We start from the raw sequence: 27,268 nt of genomic DNA on the forward strand, positions 1-27,268 counted from the left end.
TTCTTTAAAAATAACTGTGAGTGTTATTTATTGTCATTTGCTTTGTATTTTTGCAATATACACTGAAGTTCAATTAGAAAAATCAATCTGATCAGAGACGTATAAACAATAATCATGCATAATAAAAGCTACCAGACTATTTGTTGTTTTTTAAGTTTATGCATAATGACAGTAGTCTTGGAAATCCTGACCTAGCAGGTATTTCATCGCCGTTATTTCTGACAATACCTTGCCATTTAATTCAACAGGGACAACCAATAAGGTTTAAACAGGAGTTCCTATGGGATCGAGTCAGGGCTGCCCACAACGTAAAATTGCTTCATTCTTTTTCCCAATGCCTCTGAATTTCTATGTTATGCAGGCCTTGTTTTAATCTATGGGTACTCTAGCTCCTAAAGAATCAAACTTATAGGGGTAGGGCTGGAGGGAACTTAACTCTTGGAATAAGAGGGGAAACCTGGGAAATGTTTGCATGCTCTGACAAGCTCACCAAGCTGTGACAAGAGTGTTTGTTCTGCAATAGCCATTCATAAAGAGACCTGCACATGGCAAACACATTAGGGTACCTATGTGGGAAATGCTCATTCTTCCTCTCTATGTAGAAAGAGTGCACATACTCATAAAATACACACCATTTTGGTAAAAGTAATATGCAAATAAGGACAAAAATACTACTCTACTACTATTGCTCCCATACAGCTATGGAGCAAACTGTTCATAGCATCAAGAAACTGGAACATTTTCCCATCAATTATATACCTACCTACACTATGTCATCTAACTTTACCAGCTCACAGATGTCTAGTTTGGGGAGGGATGACCAAGTTCACGACTTCAGCTGTAACATGCTTCAAAAAAACCCATGTCCTGTCTACATTATGAAGAGACATTAGAACAGATATGTCACTTATGATATAGCTGTGACAGGTTAGATTTGTAGTGTAGATAGGATCTATGAAAAACAAGTGGAAGGGAAAGAGTATACCCACTTCCTTTTAGGATGAGGGAATATATGTAATCTGATTCTCTGGTGCTTTACACTTTCTGCAGCCATTCACACATGCACACAGACTGCAAAATTATCCTATTCTGAGCAAGTACAATTTCACACCAATGGACATGACTACATAAAGCACAAGGCTGAGAATAATAAAGCCTTTGGAATGTTACACAGAGAAAGAATTAAACTAGAATCTTCAGATCTGGACTTCTACAAAGCCTGGGAATATTTGGATCTTGGGTTCTGGTTTTACCCGCCCAAAATATCAAACGTAAAAAAACAGTGACAAGATTAGATCAATGAAAAAAACATTATCAGAATTTTGCTACAACCTCATAAAATTTCCTTTCCTATAATCATCTGTACCTTCTCTTTACTGTAACTATTCCTAAATTTCATAGCTTCCTCTATTCAATTGAATCTCTGTCTTTGTTTTTACCCCACAGTTGCATCCATAGGGCAAGATTCTGATGGCAAGAGGAACAATCTGCCACCTACTCTACAGAGCAGTAAAAGAAGTAGAGGGGAACAGGATTAAGAACTTATTTCAGCAGACAGGATATGCTCTTTAAAAATTATAAAGCAAAAAGTAAAACTGGTCTCAGATCCTAACTCTTTAAACAGGAAAAGAACGTACTGGTAACTGTTGTTCTTAGTGATATGGATGCCAAAATATAATTAATTTGAAGAAGGAGGGGTGCATACATGCTCAGCAAACCAGGGCTGGAAATGTTTTCTGCAGCAGTGCCCATTAAGGCAATGCACACACCCTGCGCCTCCTTGTGAACCCATCTGAGGCTATAGAAGGGTGATGCTACCCCCAAACACCTCTGTTCCTCTGCAGTAGCCAGTGGCCTAACACTCCAATATGCAGAGAGGATGATTGGGTTGGTCATGGAATACACATCTGCACCCACATCTTGAAGAACATGGGTAAGTATCTGTTCTTTCTTCTTCCAGTGGATGCAGCTGTGTAAAGGATTATATGTACAACCAATAGCTACCCCTGGGCATCTGCAGTGAGAGGGCCATGCCTCCTCACCCCCGTGTTCCTGGATCTGTTTTCCAGCAGGGGAATGAACAGTTCATCTAGGGTTGGGATTTGCCCCTTCCCTTTCCAGCAGGGCAGGGGACTCAGTCCACCCAAGGCTCAGCCCTTCTGACGGATTTGCATTGCTCCATCTATCAGATCCCAGAACTGGAGTCCTCTGCTGGAATTCAGCTTCAGGTTCTGTCAATTGTTAGCAGGTCAATGGTTAGAACATCCTGGTATCCACAAGTACTGTGGACAAGCATTTGAGATGTGCGACACATATAAAAATCAACAGGTCATTAGAGGCCAAAACGTCTCAGGGAACGCTGGCCCCTCCTTGTTAGGGGATGAGTATTGATTCCAGTACCAAGGGCCTCCCTATCAAGATAGCCTAGATGGTATACTGGACTTTGTGTGCTGCGGTGAGGCTGGAGAAGAGTTAGACATAGGTAGTCAGCACAGCAGGTATCCGATCAAGGGGGACCATTGGTCTGCCCAATACATTCCACTCTCGGGGGGAAGGGAGAGAGATAAAGTTGGTACCAGTAGCGGTACTGCAGTCAGAACAATACATTTATCTTGGGACACAGAAGGTCTTGTTTCTAAGTCCATTCCCAAAACAAGCTCTACAGGTGATGATGCCTAGCGTGACGTCAACACCCAAAGCCAAAGCTGAGGTTGCCGTTGGTGCCAACACTAAAGAACAGCCAAGAGCTGATGAAGGGGGCACCCTGGCACCAGCTAGTCCAGCTAAGACAATCTTAGACCATCCCTTAACCTGCACTACTGCTGACAGTGTTCTCTGCTCCAGTGCAAAAGAGGCTGAGGTCCAGGAGGGCCAGAGGTAATACCAATCCCATAGACTCCTGAATCAACGGCAATCCAGGGTCAGAGGGGCAGAGCAGGTCATTTTCCATTTCATATGTCTGTGAAGCTGTAAAGGTTGAAACAGGTGGTGTTGGGACAGCACCCGTTGGTACCAGACGTGATGGCTGCTGAGACAATAGATCCAGAGTCAATGGTAACAGTACCAGAAGTTTCTTGCCTCACTACAAGGGAAACATGGGCTGACAGCCCAGCCCTACTGCAAGTGCCTGGTGAACCTCTGAGGTGGAAGATTAGCCTTTTTTGGAGCTTGAGTGGATCTTCTTAGTCTTATGGGTCTGTGTGTAAGGAACCCTAACAGAGAAAATTGACCTCCCCTTCTCCTTGGAGAGGAGTCCAAGCCCAAGAGCCTATCTGGTTTCAACCATATTAGTGGCTGACTGTGTGCAGTGTGATCTTGGCAGGGCATAAATGCAGAGGCAGGTCTCATGACTTTCTCCAGGAGATGTTGCATAAGGTGCAGATCCTGGAAATCAGAGTATATCAGTGGCAAATGCTACATTTCTCTTTGATTCGCTTTCCACCAAGACGCAGTGCACGTTGGGCTTATCTTCACTACAGGCTAAATTGGCATTGTTGCGATCGAAGCAGAGGCCTCAGTTTAGAAGGCCTGGTGAAGATGCGATAAGGGGATGAGTGAGTGCTCTCCCATTGACTTCAGTACTAGCCCACAACGAGAGGCAGAAAGTATGTTGAAAATGACACTGACTTAAGTTACATAACTGATGCCAAGTTAGCCCCTAGTGTGAGGCCTATAGCAGGGGGCTGGACTTAATGACCTTCTGAGGTCTCTTCCAGTTCTATGATTCTATGATTCTATGTGTGCCATTATTAGGAATAAATGACCCACATGAAAGGTATTGCTTGAAGCCCTGAGAGTGCGCCACACCTCTGCGTCTCAGCACCAGCAACAAACTACTCTAGAAATACAAACGATACAGAAAAATGTATCAAAAGGGTGCTAACTGATAACTTAATTAATCTGTAAATAGATAAGAGCTAACTATGTAGCTCTTAAATTAATTAAAGTTGTGTATAAGGAGAACCACCTCGGAAGTTCCAACTCAGGCCATGAGTGATAAGATGGAAGTGAAGGGCATTAGGATGGTATCAGCCAGACATAGCTTTGGGAGGAGGCAGGAGGTGGCCCAGGACACCCACATCACCCTGATGAGTACTACTCCAGCATGAAGTCACATGCACATCTGAGAGGTATTCTGGTTTGCCTCCATTCACAGAAGAACATGTATAGAGTTAAAAATTATGAAGGATCTACAGGTAACCTGAAACCCGATATCCTGACCCCAGATACAAGGCAAATATATTTATGTCAGCACTATCATGGTAAACTAGGTTTGCTTGCATGCACATCAGCATAATTTTGCACAAGGATTTTGTGTTTTAGAGAGACAATAGATCAAATGCACCATAATAATCAGCACGGCTTTGTGTTTCCTGTTCCCACAAGACAAGGGCTTCACTGTTCATGATTCTAGAGCTCAAGTGGCTACCAAGAACACAAAACAAGTACAGCACATAAGTTACAGGACCTCCTGAAAGAAGGAGGAAAGTTGGGTTGATTCCATCTCCTTGAGTAAAGACAGCTTGCCACCCCGCAGGTGATCACATAGGCAAGCTCCCCATTGCACAAGGAAGGGTTATGTGTTGCCTTGCACAAAGAGAGCACAAAGCAAAGGGTGGAAGTGAGATACTCTGTTTAAAGGGACGTCGCGCAAATCGTTTTCACCCTCCTCCATTCTTTTCCAAGATAAATTGACCTTCAATCTCCCAACTGGAAGCTGCTTGAGAGCGTTCCCTGCTACAGGTGTGACAAGTTGGTGTACACATATGCAGATGGAAGTGTGAGGCTTGCAGGAATGACTGGCAGCTAGCAGCAGTTCGCTTGGGCATTGCTTTCTGGAGTCTCCAGTGAGTTTCCTTCTATTCCTGTAATGAGCAAACGAAAAAGTTATATAATTAATCCATGTAGGATCGCCTTCCTGTAATAAAGATGACAGAGAGCAGAGTCAGCTTTCATTTGTGCAACCTCACATAAGAACCAAGACAGACTGAGAATGAGATGAGTGAGATTGTGCTGGCAGAATTTGGCTCAAGTAAAATCCCCATTTTTCCAAACTTGTAAGTGACTCAAGAAGACAGAAAGAGTGAAGCTGAACGTACTAATGAGGTTTCCTGCCCCGATCTGGGCCATGCGACCATAGCTCTTCTCCAACTCCTTCAGCATGGACTGTTCAAAGGCCAAGGCAGCAACTCGGGAAAAAAACTCCTTTACATTTTCCCCTGAGAAACAGGAGGGAAACACCCTGTTTTACAAACCCGCAGCTATGCATGGTCAAATATACAAACATGAATATAAACACTGCTCAAGCGGGAGAGAAAATAGAGAGTGTGCCACACCGACATGTCTCCCCACAAAATAACAGCATATCTGAAGCCCCGCCACCTCATGGTGACATTTTCTCATTTTCTTCCTTCAACTTCACATACAAATATGTTTTTAATCAGTGGACCCAATTTGAGCACTGACACCACACACAAACACTTGTACATCATTATCTAAGCATAAACCTAGACAATGCACATTTCTGCAAACATGACTGTAGAAATGAACAAACAGTCATGGAGAACCACTTAGAAACAAATATATATATATAAGCTAGTGTGCACATGACCATACACTGGTGAGCACATAGAGGGAAGAATGTGATAGTCTCTTTGGGTATGTCTACACTACAGCGCTAATTCGAACTAACTTAGTTCGAATTAGTTAATTCGAACTAAGCTAATTCGAACTAACGCATCCAGACTAAAAAACTAGTTGGAATTAACGTTTTGCTAATTCGAACTAGCAAGTCCACACTGAGTGGACCCTGAAGCGGGGTTAAGGATGGCCGGAAGCAGTGCTGGCAGGGCATCAGATGAGGACTTAGAGCGTGGAGCTGCTGTCTCAGGCTAACCGAAGGCTGTGCTTAAAGGGACCCGATTCCTACCCCGGACAGACAGTTCTCAGGGGTGCCCCGCTTGCAAAGCAGTTCTGGCTTGGATTGCCTGGAGTACCCACACTGGGCACATCACAGCACTCGGCCATCAGCCCGGCTGCACTTGCCGCAGGCTGCCATCTGGGGAGAGGGGGCAATTGGGGGTCTGCAGGAGAGGTTCCACCCCCAGAAGCCCGCAGAGCCAGCCCAGTCCTCCCCATTGGGGGTTCGTACCCATTCCTCCCTCACCTCCTTCCACTTACCCCTCCCTAGCCCCCCCTTCCTGATGTACAAAATAAAGGACAATTGTGTTAAAAAATAGAATCTCTCTTTATTGAACAAAACTGGGGGAGACTGGGAAAAGGAGGTGGGAGAGGGGAAGAGAGAGGGTGGGAGAGCGGAGGTCAACTACAATGATGAGGGGTTTGGAACAGGTCCCATATGAAGAGAGGCTAAAGAGACTGGGACTTTTCAGCTTAGAAAAGAGGAGATGGAGGGGTTTATGATAAAGGTCTATAAAAGCAGGAGTTGGGTGGAGAGGCTGCATACAGAAAAGTTCTTTATTAGTTCCCATAATAGAAGGACTAGAGGACACCAAAAGAAAGGAATGGGTAACAGGCTTCAAACTAATAACAGAAAGTTGTTCTTCACAAAGCAAGGAGTCAACCTGTGGAACTCCTTGCTGCAGGAGGCTGTGAAGGCTAGAACTAGAAAAGAGTTTAAAGAGAAGTGAGATCAATTCATGGAGGTTGGGTCCATGGAGTGGTATTAGCCAGGGGGTAGGAGTGGTGTCCCTGCCTGAAGTTTGTGGAAGGCTGGAGAGGGATGGTACGAGACAAATGGCTTGGTCACTGTCTTTGGTCCATCCCCTCCAGGGTCCCTAGGGTTGACCGCTGTCGGCAGACAGGCTACTGGGCTAGATGGACCTTTGGTCTGACCCAGTACGGCCATCGTAAGCTCAGGGCTCAGGGTCGGGTGTCTCAGTGGACCACCTTGATTTTCATGCACACCTGCTCCTGGGGGGCCAGGCTGGCAGCTCTCCTGCCCTAGCCGGACGCTTTCCTGTGTCTAGTGCGGAGGTCGTGGACAAGGTCCACGATGTCTGCACTGGACCAGGCGGGTGCCCGCCTCTTGCGGTCCTGGGCAAGCTCCCGGGAGCCGCCAGCCTGGTCCCGGGAAGAGGGGGAGGGCTGGGGGGCATCGGGTGGCTGGCTCGAGCCGTGCCAGGTGTAGGGTCTGCTGGCTGGGTGCTGGCAGGCTTGCACCTGGCATGGGCATTGTAGCCAGCCCGTGCCCCTTTAAGGGATCCGGGGCTGGAAGGGGGGCAATAGAGTTTCCCTGGTGTTGGCCAGAGTGGCTGCCAGGGAAAGCTGGGGAGGGCTAGCCTCCCACTAGTTCGAATTAAGGGGCTACACACCCCTTAATTCGAACTAGTAAGTTCGAACTAGGCTTGGTCCTCGTACAATGAGGTTTACCTAGTTCGAACTAAGTGCTCCGCTAGTTCGAATTAAGTTCGAACTAGCGGAGCGCTCGTGTAGCGCCTATCAGAGTTAATTTGAACTAACGTCCGTTAGTTCGAATTAACTTTGTAGTGTAGACATACCCTTTCTCAGCATGTAACATTGGCCACATGCAACTGGTCTCCAATGCAGTGACAAACCTGTTTTGGCTGAGACTGACCAGTATTCAGCCTGCATTTCATTGGCAAAGCGAATGGCATCCAGTTCAGTCCTCTCACATGCAGCACCTGACTGAATAAAACAGTGGGGAATCACTGTCAGTAGCAAAAAGCAGGCCCAACATTGCTAGAGTATATCTGGAGTAACAGTAATGCAAACATGCTACCAGTCCCAATACTCTGAGACTTCCAGCTTTCACAGTGGGCAGCTCTTCCTTTTCCTGACCTTGCCCTGTAGCTTATACACCAGGATGTTCCATGCACCAAGTGAAACTAGTCAAAGAAAACAGCTAGATAGATATTACCTAGTGGAATTTACAGAGGACTTATTTTAAAATATAATTCTGCCTCTGTATTTCAGCAGTGAAGCATCAGATAGCAGACATGAGCACAATAAGAATAGAGTAGTCTAGAGAGCTATCAAATGTTGCCTTCCTTTGTTTATTGTTTGTATTGCCGGAGCAGTGAGAAAACCTGCTCATGGACCAGGATCTGATTATGTTAGATGTTGTACGAAGACAGTGCTAAGCAGATGATCTCTAAATAATTCTAGCAGTGAATTATAGGAGCCACCCACAATAGGGCAGTAGTAACTGTGATGGTCCACTCTTCTTGCTCTTTCTCCTCCACATGGAGGATGCGTGAGAGCCTGGCTTGGGGAGGCAAACACAGCCTTGCCGCTTCTATGCCCACAACAGTACTCAGCCCCCATTGCGGCTGCTGGCACCTGCCCTGCACCGTAGGCCCCTCTATTATGGTTGCGGGCCCCCTACCCAAAGCTAGTGCATCCCCCAGTGTCAGGCACCTGTACAAAATCAGCTCCCACCTCCTGGCTTCCAAAGCACTGAGTAGCACTAGCTTTTTCCCATTCCCCTGCTTTAGCCCTGGGAGCAACCGGGCAGCCACACTGCAGCCCCGCCCCCTGCTCTGGGAGCAGCCAGGCAGCTCCAATCCCACAGACAGAGACAAACGCTTACAAGATCTTTATCCAGCATTCTGAAAACTTAAATACCCTTCTGAGAAAGTGAGGAAATCCATGGACAGAGGCAGGCAAGTAGCCAGAAGTCACCTACTTCAAGATAGGCCCAACGAGGCAAATGACAGAACACCAGAACTCGTCATCACCTGTTGCCCCCAGCTGAAACCCCTCTAGCACATCACTGAGAATCTAGAACCTATTCTGGAAAACGATCCCTCACTCTCACATGCCCCTCTGCCATGTACGTTGGCCAATCTGAACAATCTCTGTGCCAAAAGATAAATGGACACAAGCGAGATATCAGGAATGGTAACACACAAACCTGTAAGGAAACATTTTAACCACCCTGGACATTCAGTAATGAATTTAAAAGTATCCATCCTTCTACAAAATACTTTTATCATCTACTTACAGAGGGAGATAGTTGAACTGGAGTTCATCTACAAGTTCAATACTATCAACTTAGGCTTGAATAAAGATCTTAACTGGTTAATGCAGACAAAGGTAATTTCCCTACTTTTGATATTCACATTTCCACATCAAATGCTGTGAATGAGAAACATCCACCCTGACTTAATTATTTTGATTAACACCAGTCCTACATCAGAGGGGTAGCCGTGTTAGTCTGAATCTGCAAAAGCGACGAGGAGTCCTGTGGCACCTTATAGACTAACTGAAGTGTAGGAGCATAAGCTTTTGTGGGCAAAGACCCACTTCGTCAGATGCAAGATGCATCTGACGAAGTGGGTCTTTGCCCACGAAAGCTTATGCTCCTACACTTCAGTTAGTCTATAAGGTGCCACAGGACTCCTCGTCACTTTTACCAGTCCTACAATTGACCAATAACTGCTTTTGCTGTTATATATACCTGGATTCTGTAATTTCCACCCAACTCATCTGATGAAGTGGGTTTTACCCACAAAAGCTCATGACCTAATAAACTGGTTAGTTTCTAATGTGCCACATGATTTTATAGTGCTATTTTTCCAAAATCTGCAGAATTTTGCCAAAATTTCAAAATAGGATATACGTATGCCCAAATTTTTAAATTTTTTTAGTGAATCATACCCCCAGGAGTAGCATAATCAGCGAGAGGGGCCAGTTCCCCATTACCACTGGCTCCCTGCATTAAGAACTTCTCACTGCTTCAGTCACTGTTCGCTGGCTGACAGTTGCCCAAAGCACATCTGGAAGAGTGACAGATGATCAGTAAGCATCTCAAAAATATTTATAGGTGGGAAGTGTAATAATCAGTCTATTCTACCTGCTGGCATCTTTCCAGTTTTAATCCAATCTTCTCTCGCCACAGAAGGCAAAGTCCCACATTCCTCCAAACAGAATTCCTTCTTACATCCAGTCCAACCTGAGCCCAGCTCATGTGTCCCCAGACCTCTCAACCCTGTTTAATGTTTTGTGCCACCTACAATAGCCCTGATAAATGCCAGAAGATTTAAGAGCTTCTCCTGTTGTCACTGAGAAGAGCAAAGCCTTGTGGGGTGCATTAGCACTTCTTTGGAAAACCAAGGAACAGATGGAAAAAGGATCTCTAGGGATATGAATAGCACCGCAGGCAGCAGCTGAAAGGAAACATAGCTAAACAGTAAGAAAAAGTGTTGACTTTCAGACCTTTCAACTTTGGCAAGATGTTGGCTAATGAAGGAGATAACCTCAGGTCTGAAGGGGCGAGTTGCTCCCTCTGCCTTTTGCAAATGACCCCTTCAGAGAAGCAGAATATGGGGACATACTGAGCTTTTGAACCTGTTGTCTACATAGCACTCCTTGGCGGTATTTCCGTGGCTTTGCTGTTTGCGAGTTCAGGTGTGCTTGGTTAAGCTGTGCCTCCAACAGAACAGGGAGTGTGTTGGTGACCTCCAGCACTCCAGAAATTGCTCACTCTGCTCCATTCTCTGAAACTCACCACTCTAGATCCACATGACCTCTCTTTGCCTTGGTAGTTGTACAATTTGTTTCTCAAGATCTTCACAGCAGCTGCCACATGCTGTTGGGACTCAACACCTAGACTTAACTTCAAATGGAAATTCACTGGAAGGCGGGAGGGGAGGGGCAAGACACATTTTATGAACTGCCTTTCTCCTACTTACCACTAAATCTTTCTTTGTTCCAACCAGAAAGATGAAGCTGGACCCAGGCTCATTTTCTCTCAACGCATCCTCTAACCACTGCCTGAAATGCAGAACGGGAGGAATGAGATGTAATTAGGGAGGGCAAAAAGTGGGCAAAGAGGAGTAAAAGAAATGGAGGTATATAGTGGAAAGGGAAAGAAACAAAGAAACCAACAACAAGGAGAATGAGAGAAGACATGTTGCTGATGTGTCATGTGCCTTTCCCACTAGAGAATAAATGGTTTGGAAGCTATTCCAGCTCCTCTGGGTACATGCTTACCATTCTGTGAAAGTAGTTCCGGGTTCAGCCAAACCTGCCCACTTTAGAATCTAAGTCCAATAGAGATCAAAGCCCCTAGAGAAGGAAAGCAAAAGTGCCATACTATTCACAGCCAGGGATAGGGACAAAGCAAAGGAGACACTGCACAGAGATGAGGCATAAGATGCAAGAACAGGAAGGCTGTGTCTACACTGGCCCTTTCCTCGGAATAGCCATGCTAATTTAGAACTTTGGAATAGGGAAATGCGCGGGGGATTTAAATATCCCCCGCGGGATTTAAATAAACATGGCCGCCGCTTTTTTTCCGGCTTGGGGAAAAGCCGGAAAAGAGCGTCCTACTTTCAAGTAGGAATAAGAGATCCTCCGGAATAGGGCTTTATTCCGGAGGATCGCGCCAGTCTGGACGCTCTTTTCCGGCTTTTCCCCAAGCCGGAAAAAAAGCGGCGGCCATGTTTATTTAAATCCCGCGGGGGATATTTAAATCCCCCGCGCATTTCCCTATTCCAAAGTTCTAAATTAGCATGCTATTCCGAAGAAGGGGCCAGTGTAGACACAGCCGAAGAGTATGAGAAGCACAAGTAGAATGAAAAAGATGAATGATGAAGCAAAGAGAGTGAAGGAAAACAAGAGACACTTCCACTGGTGCAAGAATCTACTTAGCCCCCTAATGGAAGAGATCATGATGAGGATATGCCTGGTTCTTATCTCACATCAGTTTTATACCTTTGAAATGCCATTGACTTTGGTGGAGTTATTTCTGAGTTCCACCAAGGTTAGTGAAAGAAAAATTAGCCCCATAGACTTTAACCTTCTATCAAGAAGAGACACCATTTAATAAAATTATATTTGTACGCTCTGCAGACACGGCACTGCAGATGATTGATCTGTGCAAGATAATCTCTCCAGAATCCAATTCCCTCCCCTCTACAACACACAGTCTGCTTTAAGTGTATGCACTAAAACCTTTTTACCATGATCATTGTTACAGATAGCCCTGGAGTAAGAAAATGCTATTTGGTAAGTAGAGTGCCTAGGAAATTAATAACATTTGAGATAGTAAATTATTCAAACACATTGTCTAAATCCACCCTTTATCCTTCTGGTTTGGAAAGATCTCTGCACACCAATTTCAGGCCCAGTGAATCTTAATTCCTAGTTCAGTTTTATACTGGAGACCTTCTACTATAATCTCAAAGACATGGCCAGAAACTTACTTTGTGTGATCCAAAGTCTGGATATCAGCCAAATCAAACACTGTTATAATAACTGCAATAAAAACAGCACAGAAAAATGATTAAATGAGACAGTAGTTTAGAAATCTTATGGGTACAACTCAGTGCCTGAAGTATACAGTGAAAGAACAATTCATTTGATCTTGACTGTAAAGTGCTTTCTGACTTACTCACCCTCTGCTCCTCTGTAATAAGCAGATGCAATGCACTTGAACTTTTCCTGACCTGCAGTATCCCATCTGTGCAGGAGGAAAAGAGACTTTTTTCAGGTCAATCAAACCCAGTGCAACCTGAGCAAACACACTAATGAAGCAACAGACTGGTACAGGTTGGGAAAGAATGTGATACCAGAGCAATGTTACCATCTGGAATATGTTACCCATTAAGCACTGAAAGATATCCTGTAAAGCACCATTATTTTAATGAAGGCATTTTAACCCTGCATTAGCCCAAAGTTCAGTGGCCAAAACACTCTCCTGAGTCCCTGTTCAAATAATTTCTCCCCTTCTAGCAGAGTCCCAGGCATGGGTACTAACCATTGGGCTAACAGTTTTAAGGTGAATCCTCCTCCAGCAAAATTTTGAATGGGACCTGATATAGCAGTGGTCTCTGAGCAAGCTTAGAGTTTTGGGCCCTGCACATGGGTTTAGACAGATGATCACCTATCTTTTCCCAATTGCAGATCTAACTGGGACTTAGGCAGAAAATAGGCATCCTGACACTTGAAGTTAGGAAGAAATGTGCATTCCCAGAGGCAGAATCTTAGGTGGTGAGAGCGCTTGTACCCAGAATATGTTGGTACCGAGTTTAAACATCTACAGGATTTGGCAGGAGTTTTGTGGATCACAGTGGAGCCAAATCTAGCATGTGAAGATTAAACTTTATTATCTAAGTCTGTGGTGCTTAAGTATCATTGTTGATCTGGGCCTTAGTGCTTGATCCTATACCAGTGAAATCTTTGACAATGACTTCAATGAGTGTGGGAACAAAGCCTGAATCTCATGAAAACCAAATTCTGTGCTCAGGTACATTCATGTACTCCTACTAAAGACAAATGAATGGAACAGATATAGCCATAGGTTATAATTTGCTGCTCAGGGATTCACTCAATGTTACAAAAAATTGAGTAAAAGGAAAAAAAATCAGACATGGTATATTTTAGGTGAGTGTGGGTGGTGCTATAATAAACTTTTCACAAACAAGGAACCCATCAGATTGATGTTTATACTAAAATCATTACATTCTCCAGTGCTCAAGGACAAAAGGTGTTTTTCAGATGTTGTGCTGAATATAAACCAGAGGCTTTTATACATCATGCCTGTAGCAATTCAAGTTCTGTTCAAGCTGCAAGACATGCAAGAAAGAAAAACAGCTAATACTATCATGTTCCAACTTACATCTGGAGATTATATGGCACGCCAGCTATTTCAAACCGCTCAATTTCAAAATCCACTCCAATGGTTGCCTTGTAGTCTCGGTCAAAACTATCTTTACAAAACCTGTAATGAAGAAAATATCAGGAGAAAGCTAGGAGCATGATGGGATTTTTCTTTTAAATGCCCTATCATGTCTCAGTATTGTGCAAGGTGTGTTATAGAGGGAGGAGTTAAATGACCAATCTGATTAGCTTCTATGATGAGGTAACTGGCTTGGTGGACATGGGGAAGTCAGTGACTTTAGCAAGGCTTTTGATACAGTCTCCCACAATATTCTTGCCAGCAAGTTAAGGGATTGTGGATTGGATAAATGGATGGTAAGATGGATAGAAAGATGGCTAGAAGGCTGGGCCTAGCGGATAGTGATCAATGGCTCGATGTCAGGATGGCAGTCGGTTTCTAGCGGAGTGCCCCAAGGTTCGGTTCTAGGACCGGTTTTGTTCAATATCTTTATTAATGATCTGGATGAGGGGATGGATTGCACCCTCAGCAAGTTTGCGGATGACACTAAGCTGGGGGGAGAGGTAGATACGCTGGAGGGCAGAGATAGGGTCCAGAGTGACTTAGACAAATTGGAGGATTGGGCCACAAGAAATCTGATGAGGTTCAACAAGGACAAGTGTAGAGTCCTACACTTGGGACGGAAGAATCCCAAGCATAGTTACAGGCTGGGGACCAACCGGTTAAGTAGTAGTTCTGCAGAAAAGGACCTGGAGGTTACAGTGGATGAGAAGCTAGATATGAGTCAACAGTGTGCCCTTGTAGCCAAGAAGGCTAATGGCATATTAGGATGCATTAAGAGGAGCAATGCCAGCAGATCCAGAGATGTCATTATTCCCCTTTATTTGGCTTTGGTGAGGCCGCATCTGGAGTAGTGTCCAGTTCTGGGCCCCCCACTACAAAAAGGATGTGGACGCATTGGAGAGGGTCCAGCGGAGGGCAACCAAAATGATTAGGGGGCTGGAGCATATGACCTATGAGGAGCGGCTGAGGGAGTTGGGTCTGTTTAGTCTGCAGAAGCGAAGAGCGAGGGGGGATTTGATAGCAGCCTTCAACTTCCTGAAGGGAGGTTCCAAAGAGGATGGAGAGAGGCTGTTCTCAGTAGTGACAGATGGCAGAACAAGGAGCAATGGTCTCAAGTTGTGGTGGGAGAGGTCCAGGTTGGATACTAGGAAAAACTATTTCACTAGGAGGGTGGTGAAGCACTGGAATGGGTTACCTAGGGAAGTAGTGGAGTCTCCATCCCTAGAGGTGTTTAAGTCTCGGCTTGACAAAGCCCTGGCTGGGTTGATTTAGTTGGGATTGGTCCTGCCTAGAGCAGGGGGCTGGACTTGATGACCGTCTGAGGTCTCTTCCAGTTCTATGATTCTATGAGGGCATGTCTACACTAGGACGCTATTTTGAAAATAACTAAAATCGACATCATTTCGGATTTAACAAAATCAAAATAGGAAGTTCTCACTAAGAACAAAATTACTCAGAATTATTTTGAAATGGCGCATCTACACGGATTGCAGCCTGCCTCGCACTTAGAGCCCCCGGAAGCGCTCTGCAGAGGGCGGACACTTCTTCTGGTTGCTTGGTCAGGACAGCTGCAACACGTGCTTTCAGAGCTCCTCTCTAGGGCTGCATCTCACAGGCCGCTCCTCCGCTGCCTTCCTCCTTGCGGGACTCAAAATGGACGTGGTGTGCTCTGGTTGCCCTTGCACTCAAAGCATGAGCTAGAGCTGCTGCAGAGCACTGCTAGGCTGAGAGGATTCTTGCTGCGCCTCATGGCACAGTTCATCCACACCGCACACGTGCGACGAGGACCAGGACCTGCAGGGTGAGCCCCGGCCTGGACTGCAGGCCTGATTACCCAGGTCTGGTGGTCCTGCTGCAGCGCATGCGCCTCAATCCCCTGGACACTGTGGAACGCCGCTTCTGATGGCAGGAGACCAGTCTGGACTGGTGGGACTGCATTGTCCTTCAGTGATGGGACAACCCACGTGGCTGCAGAACTTCCACCACCTTCCTGGAGCTCTGTGAGTGGCTCGCCTCTGTCCCCAGGCACTAGGACACCTGCATGCGATCTGCCATCCCCATGCAGAAGCGTGGCACCATAGCACTTTGGAGGCTCGTCCCACCAGAGAGCTACCATTCAGCTGGGAACCAATTTGGCATGGGGAAATGCAGTCAAGATTGTGCTCATGCAGGTATCCAAGGCCATCAGCCAGGTGCTGCTATGGAGGGTCATCACTCTGGGGAACGTGGACACTGTCATGGATGGCTTTGCTGCCATGGGCTTCCTGAACTGTGGGGGAGGGGCGGGCATAGACAGGACACACATCCCCATCCTGCTCCTGACCACCATGCCCTGGTCAGACTTCATGACAACAGGGCAGGGGGAGCGAGGTGACCAACTCCACTCTCAGGATGACATCCAGCTGCTCAGAGCAGCGGCAGCTGTGTGGTGCAACCCCAGAGAAAACACTCTTGGCCTTGTGGTAGGCTTGCCGGAGCTCTGTGATCTTCACGCAGACCTAGTCAAGTGACCAGCTGTGGCCTTTGTCAGCCGGGTTAGCGGCGATCTGGCCATAGAAGTCCACATTCTTCTTTCTGATGTGGAGATCCTGGAGGTTGGTCTCTCCCCCCAGACCTTGATGAGGTTCAGGAGCTCTGCTTAAGTCCAGGCCAGACCTCTCCTGCATCCCTGGCCAATGGCAGCCGAGGGAGCAGCAAGAGTTCTGGCAGCCATGGGAGGCTCCAAGGGAGCACTGAGGTCTGTCATGGCCTGCCTTGCTGGCTGCTATGTCACATGGGACTTGCAAAGCTGGCTACATGAGAGACCCCTTATACTACTGCCTGGAGTGTTAAGCTCTGTGGGAGAAGGGGAGCAGTGGAGATGCCAAGTGTGGCCAGTGTGGTCAGAGCAGCAGCTATGAGAAGCCTCTGGAAACCAATTATTCTGAATTAGCAGCAGCGGAGCGTCCACACTAGCACTATTTCAAAATAACTATTTTGAAATTAGCGTTCTTCCTTAAGGAAAGCAGGAGTACAGATTCTGAAATAACCAGCCCATTATATTTTGAAACAACAGGCTTGTTAGAGTGGATGCTCCACTTACAAATTTGACCTAAAGAGGGTTATTTTGAAATAACTCCATAGTGTAGACCAGGGCTAACTGTCCAGCCAAAGACTGGTATGCAGTCACATTGTAGTGAAAAAATATTTACCAAATCAATGAGAAACAAATTGGCAATAAAGAGGGTAGTTACTCTGAGTAAGGATAAAGTAAGTGAAACACAAAGGGAAAACTATAGAGGGCATCTCTAGGGCTATGTCTACACTGGCGCGATCTTGTGCCAGAGCTATGGAAATGAGGCTAAGCGTGGAATATCGCTGAGCCTCATTTGCATATCTAATGAGCCGCCATTTTGTGGAAAAGGCTCTTGCACAAGAAGGAGCTGTCTACACTGCTCCTTCTTGAACAAGAAAAACCCTCTTGCGCAATGCAGTTACGCTGATTATTTTCAGGAATAACGGCATTGCGCAAGAGGGTTTTTCTAGCGCAAGAAGGGGCAGTGTAGACACTCCTTCTTGCGCAAGAGCCTCTTCTGAAAAAAAAAAGTTGGCTCATTAGGCGATATTCCACACTTAGCCTCATTTGCATATTACTCGCGCAAGAAGCCGCGAGTGTAGACATAGCCTATTTGTAGATGATCAAAGACATTAAAATGATGGAATACTGCATTTTGAGGGATATCCACTAGGTGGCAAATACAGATTAACATGGATCACATTAAATGGAGAAAAAAAATTAAATCATCCAAAATGGTGAGAAACCATCCATAATCTATGTCTTCAAAATACTGAGGAACTGACTGAAATTATGCACATACTAAGGAAACTACAAGGATAACAAGCTATTTAAATTCTATATTCTTATACTGTCATCACATGAAATGTGGGACAGGTTTTAGGAAGAATCGGTGAAATTAATGCTGTGAGGTCTTCATGCTTAACTGACTCAATTTATACCCAAAGGTGTGAGAGGAATCTCTGGGCTCCCCACAAACTCCTGCAGGAGTAGAAGTGTCCTGAACTGCTTTTACTGGAGTCAATGAATAAGCAAGATCTTTTAAAAATGTTTTAAAGATCAGTTCTCCAAATAAGACTGAGACTCTGAGGGCCATTCCACACATCAGATGGGTGTTTGAATTCTGATTATTTTTGAAGTCTTTAGAATACTTTCTCCAAAGGCAATGCTGAAAGCCGCATTTCTTGAATCATTTAAAAATAGACTGGTCAAATAATTTGAGCATGTACCAGAAGGAATAATCATGCACTGCCAGGAAGGACTGATCAAGGTGCTGGTTTTCTGGTCTCTGGTTTTCCTTCAGTATCATCTTGAGATTGACAATAGAGGGTACTTTCATCAGCAAAGAGTTGAATAAAAACACTTAACTTTTAATTATTGATTTAATAGAGAACAGAAAAGCAATGAGGCAATCATCCTGAAAACATAGATGGCAAAAGGAACAGAGACCAAAACGCAGAGGAATTGTTACACATTTAAACAGCAATCCCCATCTGCTGAGATATACTGTACCTGTTGATGAGGCTGGTTTTCCCAACATAGAGGTCTCCTACCACAACCACTTTGGATATTTTCAGCCTGTAACAAGCATTTTGTTATTGTTCAATACTGTTAATACTAGGACAGGGCTACCCTAAGCCTCAGTCTACATAACTTACATCATCCAAGAATATGAAAAAACCCTGCTTCCCCCACCCCACAATGATGTGAGTTTTGCACTGCATCAGAGGGGTAGCTGTGTTAGTCTGAATCTGCAAAAGCGACGAAAAGTCCTGTTAAAACAAAAGGAAAAATTATGTAGCACTTTAAAGACTAACAAGATGGTTTAGTAGGTGATGAGCTTTCACCTAAAACCATCTTGTTAGTCTTTAAAGTGCTACATATTTTTTCCTTTTGTTTTATCAAGATCAGTCTAACGCAGCTCCCCCTCTATTACTATTCAACATGGAAAAGTCCTGTGGCACCTTATAAACTAACAGATTTATTGGAGCATAAGCTTTCGTGGGCAAAGACCCACTTCGTCAGATGCACGTAGTGGAAATTCCAGAGGCAGGTATAGTCTATAAGGTGTTAGTTTATAAGGTACCACAGGACTTTTTGTCACTTTTGCGAGTTTTTCACTGTTCACACTGGTGCTGTATCAGTGGGAGATGCTCTCCCATCAACATAATGTCTGCTTATCACCAAAGTAGAGTAATGATGCTGACTGGGAAGCACTCTCCCATTGGTACAGCATGTCTTCTCCAGAGGTGCTGCAGCTGTGCCAATGTAGTGCTGACTTATTCTTAGTTTCAATATTCTTACCACATATTGGTGATTTAAGCTCCTATCCAGTAAGTTGTAAGGCACATGTAAATCAGAAGCAGGGTTGAACCTATGACCTCAGAGGCTGAAGCTATGAGCTTCTATCACATGAGCTAAAAGCCAACTGGCTCTTAGCTAAGGCTCTAAAGCAGACTTTACTCTTCCTTCTCAGGCTGTGTCCAGACTCAGGGTTTTTTTCGGGAAAAGTAGCCTTTTTCCGAAAAAACTTCCCCTGCGTCCAGACTCAAGCCGCGTTCTTTCGAAATTAAATCGAAAGAATGCGGCTTTTCTTTCGATGGCGGTAAACCTCATTTCACAAGGAAGAACGCCTTCTTTCGAAAGTTCCTCTTTCGAAAGAAGGCGTTCTTCAATGTAAATAGGGCTTCTTCGAAAGAGAGCATCCAGACTCACTGGATGCTTTCTTTCGAAAAAGCAAGCCGCTTTTTCGAAAGTTAAACGTGCAGTCTAGACGCTCTCTTTCGAAAGAGGCAGTCTAGACATAGCCTCAGTGCCTCTGGGTTACACACAGGCAGAGGGGTGTACCTCAGAACGTGTGCCTTTGCAAGGGTACACCCTACCAGCATAATCAAATAAGTACCAGAGCCTGTATTTGCAATTAGTAAAAGGAGAAAGGAGGAGACTGATTTGCAAAAAGGACTTTATAGTATAAACAGAGATAAATAATGTGTTTTGTATGTTGTGCAGTTTTTTTTAGCTTGTAAATTCTTTAAGGCAGAGACTCTTTCCTACTATGAATGCTTGTATTGTATGTTTATGTGAGTATATGCAGGTGTGAGCATTTGCATGCAAAGGTATGCAAGAATCTTTTGAGAGCATGTGGAAATGCACAGGTTCAATCCTGCTGCCACTAAAATCAACAGCAAGACTCACTGACTTGAATGGCACAAGTTCAAGCCCCTTGGGGGACCTGAACAATAAAATATCTAATAATGACTAATCTACTGTCAGATTTATCTCAGGAGACCACACAGAGTTTAGTGCCAAAAGATTTCCTGGCTATTTGTAATAGTATTAATCGGAGTCTGGCTTCAAATAATACTCTTTGCTTTGGATCCTCTCACAGGAAGCAGAAGATGAGTTTTAAGTGACTCGAGTTGCATTCTTGAAAACGCAATTTAGTGTGTCTTTAAGATGCTGCAGATGGCTAGGTAACTTTGATTATATTTGATGAACTAACCTCTGGGGTTATGTCTAGACTGCAGGCTTTTTGCACAAGAAGCTTTTGTTGGAAGAGATCTTTTGCGATATGCTTTTGCAAAAGAGATCATCCAGACTGCCTGGATGCTCTCTTGCAAGTAAGCAGTGATTGTTATGGACAGAATGGCCACCAGGGCATCTGTGCTTTTTACTCTTCCCTATTCTTGCGCAAAAAAACCCTTTTCCCCATCCACACACGCATTTTTGCACAAGAGCTCTTGCGCAAAAAGGCATTCTTCCTCGTAGAATGAAGATTACCAGTTGCGCAAAACCCCCTCTGATCTTTCGATTTACTTGTGCAAAAATGTGCTTGAGGTGTGGACGCTCCGCGAGTTTTTGTGGAAAAACAGCTGTTTTTCTGCAAAAACTCTGTAGTATAGACATAGCCTGAATACCTCAGAGTGGTAGGCATGTTAGTCTGTTACTGAAAAAAACCCTTAAAAAACAACGAATACTCTTGGGCTGTGTCTACACTGGGCCACTTATTCCGGAAAATCAGCCGCTTTTCCGGAATAAGCTGCGAGCTGTCTACACTGGCCCTTGAATTTCCGGAAAAGCAATGACGCTCTACTGTACAAAATCAGCCGCTATTCCGGAAAAGCTACGCTGCTCCCACTCGGGCATAAGTCCTTATTCAGGAACACTGTTCCGGAAAAGGGCCAGTGTAGACAGCCCAGTAGTCTTTTCCGGAAAAAAGCCCCGATCGCGAAAATGATGATCGGGGCTCTTTTCCGGAAAAGTGCGTCTACATTGGCCACAGATGCTTTTCCGGAAAAAGGGCTTTTCCGGAAAAGCAGCCTGCCAATGTAGACGCTCTTTTTCCGGAAATACTTATAACGAAAACTATTCTGTTTTAAGCATTTCCGGAAATTCATGCCAGTGTAGACACAGCCTTGCAGTATCTTAGAGACTAACAAAACATGTAACTGCTTTCATGAGCTTTTGTGGGCACAACCAATTTCTTCAGATGAATGGAGCAAGTTTTTTGTTAGTCTCTAAAGTGCTGCAGGACCATTCATTATTTTTTAACCTCTTAATGATAATTCAGTGTCTGTCTGTATGCTACCGAAATACAATGGTTGACTTACGACCACTTGCAGTTATGACCAAAGGTGTCGTAAATGGTGAACCCCAAGTTACGAACGCGATCTGCGCTTATGAACAGCGTGGTCACGTGTAACTCAATGGAGTCCGACTCACGAATGGACCGAGTTACGACCAATTGCTTGGTCTGTAACCAGTTCATAAGTCGGGAAGAGGCTGTAACAGATTTAATAGTGCTATACTAACTTTTAATAATAGAAAGTTTTACTTAACAATATATGAGATTATATCATGTTTCCATGGAATTCTGATGCCTGATTATTAACTGCTGATGATATGATATTTGATTAAATTAAAGGCAAAAGGAATCAAGAGAAGGATATAACTGTTTGAGTACGTGACTTCCATTAACTCCTACTCTGGGGCTCAGAGACTGATGGACCTAATATGATCTACCAGCCATTGAATTACTCACACTGTCTTGTTTCAGGCAATGAGAAATATTACACAATACTAAAAATAATAGGAAAGGAAGACAACTGTTCATGACAAGTAGTGCTCTTGTTTTCCATGTGTTGGGTCAAACCATCAGTTGCCTGTCAAGAAGCAGTGTACCAATGGTCCCATCTAGTGACCATTGAAAAGAGAGCCAAATTTTCAGTTTTATTAAGGAGTCAAAGTAGAAACCCTTTTTTCCATTCACTGGGGCTACATTAAATAAAAAGGGAGTTGCTGTACTTCTTGTAAAAACAATAATATCTGGTTTACATGTTAAAAGAATATTTCTGTTCACTAAATAATATTTTGCCAGCATGCTAAAGATCCAGAAAATGGCCCTGGTATCTGCAACAGATGTACAGCAAAGAAAAACTAACAATACGGGGCCATGCTATGCACTTATATCCCAAAGCAAGACTCCTCAATAAGATGAATGAGGAGTTCTGCTGAAAAATGAATACTCAAGAAAATGAATAAGCTTTGTCTTTAAGGGTGTGTCTAGACTATAGGGTTTTGTTGACAAAAGTGGACTTTTCTTGACAAAACTATACCTGCGTCTACACTGCCACTGAGTTCTGCTGACATAACATCGACAGAACTCAGCAGTTTTGTCGACAGCGGTAAACCTCATTCTACGAGGAATAACGCCTTTTGTCAACAGAGTTCTGTCGACAGAAGGCGTTATTGCATCTACACTGTCCTTTGCGTCCACACTGTCATGTCGACAAAGCGGCTTGCTTTGTCGACAGAACTGAATGTAGTCTAGACATTCTTTGTCAACAGAAGCTTTGTCGATAGTATCTGTCAACAATAATTCTGTCGACAAAATCCTGTAGTCTAGACTTACCCTAAGAATAGTGAACTTCATTATGACTACTCAACGTATAATATCCTTTAGAAAGAGATTTTCACAGTGGAACAAATCCCCCATAAATATTCTCTTTTTATCAGAGACAAACTTTGCCAGTAACGGTCTCAATTTTATTTTTAAACTATGTATTGCAGCTGAATAAGGATGATCTCCCTCACAGCTTAGCTCTCTGCTTTGTCTCAGCAATGAAATCATAAGGCTGAGTTTGTGAAATTTAACATTACAAAGAGCATATAAAAAGAAAGCCGGCTCTGGGACAGATGACATAAAAGCAGCATTATGAAAGGCACAAGAAAATTGATTTGCATTTCTCAGCATAATATATTATTCTTCTCTAGAATGATGCTTCAGCTCTAAGGGGAAGGTATAAAACATCTGTTTCCCTGGCATAGTTTTAAAGAAAGAGTTACAGCTAGATTTTTAGATAACTCCATTTACTGAAAATAAGTCACTTCACATTTACATCAGTGTAAATGAAAGCAGAATTTGGTCCAAAGATTTGTATTATTTATTATCATTTACTGGTTTCTGATACTCACAACTGGCATCAACTGAGAGGAGGACAGCAAGGCTGCACCCTATTTCCTAGTTTTGAACTTTGTTGTCCCTCTGGTGTGGACAGAATGAACAAACTCCCACACCTATTTTACTTATGGTTAACCCAAGTTGTTAAACCTGACTGGTCCTGTCTACACACCAGGAAAAGTGACTTTAACACCAATTTGTGGGAAGCAGAGGGAACATCACTGGAGAACTATTATCAAACATAGCTAAGGATTCCCTTAGGGTATGTCTACACTACCACCCTAGTTCGAATTAGGGTGGTAATGTGGGCAATCGGAGTTGCAAATGAAGCCCGGGATTTGAATTTCCCAGGCTTCATTTGCATGTTGCCAGGCGCCGCCATTTTTAAATGTCCGCTAGTTCGGACTCCGTGCCCGTGGCTACCTCCTGTTCCACGAGGAGTACAGGTAGTTCGGAATAGGAAGCCTATTCCGAACTACCTAGTTCATGCCGCGTGTAGCTGCGGGCACGGAGTCCGAACTAGCGGACATTTAAAAATGGCGGCGCCCGGCAACATGCAAATGAAGCCCGGGAAATTCAAATCCCAGTCTTCATTTGCAACTCTGGTTGCCTACATTACCACCCTAGTTCGAACTAGGGTGGTAGTGTAGACATACCCTTACAGACACAACTTCACTGGCTTAAAATACAAGAAGGTGGGTGTGAAGTGAGGATAAGACACTGAGGAAAGCTGGTTTAAGTAAGAACTTGAAATAATTTTTAAAATGTAAAGGCCTATTTATTACAGAGGCTCACCCAACTGTTCCAGTATTGCGTTGCTGACAGGCACTCCTGACCTGTGCATGGAAGTGGTCTTTGAACTGGAGACAGGCTTCTGGTGTGTACCACTGCAGATAATAAAGAATAGTAATTTAGATATATTGTATGATGATGTCTAACATATAAGGAGTTCAGCCAACTGGAAACAAATTAACAAGGTGATGAATTTGTAGCCCTCAAAAAAGATAGACAGGAAACAAGAGTTCCTTGGATTAACAGACAGTGAGGTTAAACAGTATGTGGGTTTCTCTTTACATTAAAATTAAACTGGAATAAAAGAAGGTGTGAATTTAAAGTGAATTAACTATTCCAGGCTGAAAGCATCCACATGAAATTAATCAAATAACTCTGTGTATAGACTGGCAGCTTCCCCTTAAGACAGTGAAAGTATCTTCTCCATCACTTTTATCACTTTGAATATAAGCTTTCTTCGCCATGTAAATCGCTAGATAAACTCCACCAGATACAGACTGTCCCTGGGTTACGTACAAGATAGGGACTGTAGGTTTGTTCTTAAGTTGAATTTGTATGTAAGTTGGAACTGGTACATATTGTAGGAGAAACTCTAGCCAAACATTTCTCCAGGGGTCAGTTTTATTCTCCCACACCTCACTTCCCTCAGTCCTTTATTCTCAAGCTGATGTGTCTGCTGAGAAAAGCCGCTCCGCATCTTCCTGGTCTGCTCAGGAGGGGCGCTAGCTTCGCGTCTCCCTGGTCTGCTGGGGGGAAACAGCTAGTGCAGGGTTGCCTCACCCCGTTTGTAAGTAGGGATCCGATGTAAGTCGGATCCATGTAACCCGGGGACTGCCTGTATAAGCTATCCCTGTAGTTTTTGCCTGGCATTAAAGATTCAGGAACTTTAATTTTCCCCAGAAAATGGAAATAATTCACTGCTTTGGCCATGGTATCCACCAGATCATTCTTACTATACTGTCTTTTATACCTCATCTTGTGCTAGTGAGCTTTTTCTGTTATAACGAATTTCTAGTAAAGAAGGATTGGTTTGCCCCCCCCATTTCCATAACCCTCCCTGTAAGTTTCTGCTATTTTATAAATTCAGTCACAGTATCATGAATTTAATTTCCCCTAGCCTCTGTTTGCCATCAGCTGGGGATGGGTGACAGTGGATGAATCTTTTGATGATTACTTACTCTGTTCATTCCCACTGAAGCATCTGGCATTGGCTACTGTCAGAAGACAGGATGTTGAACTAGAATGGAACATTGGTCTGACCCAGAGAGGTTGATCTTATGTTCTTAGTTACAAGATACATGCTTTTACTGTTGCGTAATTTAGGCAGTTGTTAGGCAATGTTCTACAGCTCTTTCTCTAGAGGGAATTATGCTTGTGAAAAAATTTAAAATTGTGTATTTTTCTTCAATAATTAATTTCTGCATTTACAAAAATAACAACAAAAAATAAAGTTATGTAAATGAAAAAAAACGAACTGCCTCCGAAATCAGGGGGAGGGAGAAGGCACTACTTAGCCTGCCAAGTGCCAAACTGTGGGAACATGGAGGAGAAGCTTCTTACCTTGGGGAAGTGGGAAATTATTCTGTCCCTGCTCACAGGGGGAACCAAATGCATGAGGCTGGACTTCATCTTCCAAATTCAGTCTGTCTCTGTTAGACATGAAACCTGTAAAGGAGGCTGTCAGTGATCATGAATCTTCTCAGCAGACCCCAAACATGAATGAAAAAAATAAATTACCATTCCTTATGTATACTGCCTCTTTGCTTTCCTGGTACATATATCAGGCAGTTGGAAGCCCACTGCTTGTAGAACTTTGATTTCACTTTGTAATACATGCCCTATTTATGAACTCTTTTGTTATGTTGTTGTAGCAGCAATGACTGGCTTTCTGAGGTTACAATGCAGCCAAATCTCATTTCAGGAAAACAAGAGAGACTCCACCATGGAGGATGAATTTTACAGTTTCTCCATCTGATAAATAATTTTGTAACGTGTTTCAACACAACACTTAAAAATCTCTCATCATGATTTGAACTCTGTCTCATGCCTCTTCCAAATGCATTATAAATCCTTCATGACATCTTATTTCTTCCAACTGGTGGGAGGCAGAAGGATAATGAAGTTGACACTTTTCTTGATGCTGAACAAAACTATCATTCAAAACCAGCTCAGACAACAACGTGACTTGGAAGAAAGGTAATGTTCATATGAATCATGCATATATTAAGACATTCCAGTCACCCGAATCACCTAGAGACTGACTCCAAACTCACTAATTTTGCTACACAATGCAGCTTTTGGGAATGTGGAAAAAAGCCCTTTATTAGTAGGGTAATTATCTGCTATATCATTTACAATAAAGATATTTATAATGAGAAAACTGATCACGTAGCAAAGTGCAAAGAAGGACTCACCATGCAGCAGCTGATGCAGCAGGTTCTCAGCTACACAAGGAGCTCCGCCTGCTACTGCGTGACCATAGCAACTGATTTGAAACATTCCACCCCCCAACCACATTTGAAGGTGGAGCTGGAATACGGGATAACTTAACTACACAGGAATATTGCAGATCTGTCTAACACAGAGAAGTTTTAAAGGGCTGAACTTATGGATGTCAGATGCTATTGGAGTTCCTACTCCCGCCCCCTCTCCAAAAATCCATTTAATATAAAGTTCTCAGATAGAGAACATATCAGATATTAAACTGATAAGAACAGATGCTGTTGGTTAGTAAACACAATGGGCCCCTGATACTGCATTGAGGAAATAGTGCTACTGAATTCTGTTTGTGGTGAGCCTGAGTAAGGACTGGTAGGGTCAGCCCCTTAGGTAAGGGCCATGAAAACCAGTAATACATTAAGATACTAATGGTGGAATCTTTGAGAAAATGCAATGAAACCTGGAGGAATTTTCAGAATTTCAGCTAAACAGACTTCCACCCAACTTCAAAATCAGGGTGCATGGTTCACTAGGAAACTACTTTAAGAGTTCTTTTTATACAAAGGATTGTTTGGTCTATCAAGCCTTTAAGTGATCTCTCCACCTAACTTCCTGGGAACAAGAGACAGGTGTCGAGGAATCAAATACAGATCTGTGCAGTAGGACCACTTGGCTGCCTATTTATTACTACATTATGCAGACTGTCCTTCCCTTTACTCCAAGCTTATGGATTAATTTTAATCGTGTATAGGGATTTTGCCATCTGTTTCAATGAGATTTAAAAATCTAATATAGAAAAGAGAATGTTTGTATGCTTGTGCTATAATAACTTGGACACTATAAGAGCGACCGC

General features: G+C 43.8%; 1 protein-coding gene and 1 pseudogene across 2 annotated transcripts; both read right to left on the bottom strand.

Moving 5' to 3' along the window:
• Nucleotides 1-26,542, bottom strand: RAB36 (RAB36, member RAS oncogene family). Of its 2 annotated transcripts, none has more exons than XM_006125422.4 (11): nucleotides 26,391-26,542; nucleotides 25,537-25,641; nucleotides 23,980-24,071; nucleotides 18,237-18,302; nucleotides 13,607-13,708; nucleotides 12,384-12,448; nucleotides 12,192-12,243; nucleotides 10,677-10,758; nucleotides 7,578-7,668; nucleotides 5,100-5,219; nucleotides 1-4,865 (listed from the first exon to the last, which is right to left on the bottom strand). In XM_006125422.4, the coding sequence occupies exons 2-11, from the start codon at nucleotides 25,603-25,605 to the stop codon at nucleotides 4,807-4,809; spliced, it is 798 nt and encodes a 265-aa protein (XP_006125484.1). In that variant the 5' UTR covers nucleotides 25,606-25,641; nucleotides 26,391-26,542; the 3' UTR covers nucleotides 1-4,806. The 2 variants fall into 2 exon arrangements, with proteins under 2 accessions (XP_006125484.1, XP_014430251.1); XM_014574765.2 differs by having other exon boundaries at nucleotides 25,537-25,653; nucleotides 26,391-26,521.
• On the bottom strand, nucleotides 26,517-26,717 carry LOC112546183 (U2 spliceosomal RNA; annotated as a pseudogene).
• Nucleotides 26,718-27,268: the final 551 nt, after the last annotated feature.

The sequence above is a fragment of the Pelodiscus sinensis genome, chromosome 15 (genome assembly GCF_049634645.1).
Source record: "Pelodiscus sinensis isolate JC-2024 chromosome 15, ASM4963464v1, whole genome shotgun sequence".
Classification (NCBI taxonomy): domain Eukaryota; kingdom Metazoa; phylum Chordata; order Testudines; family Trionychidae; genus Pelodiscus; species Pelodiscus sinensis.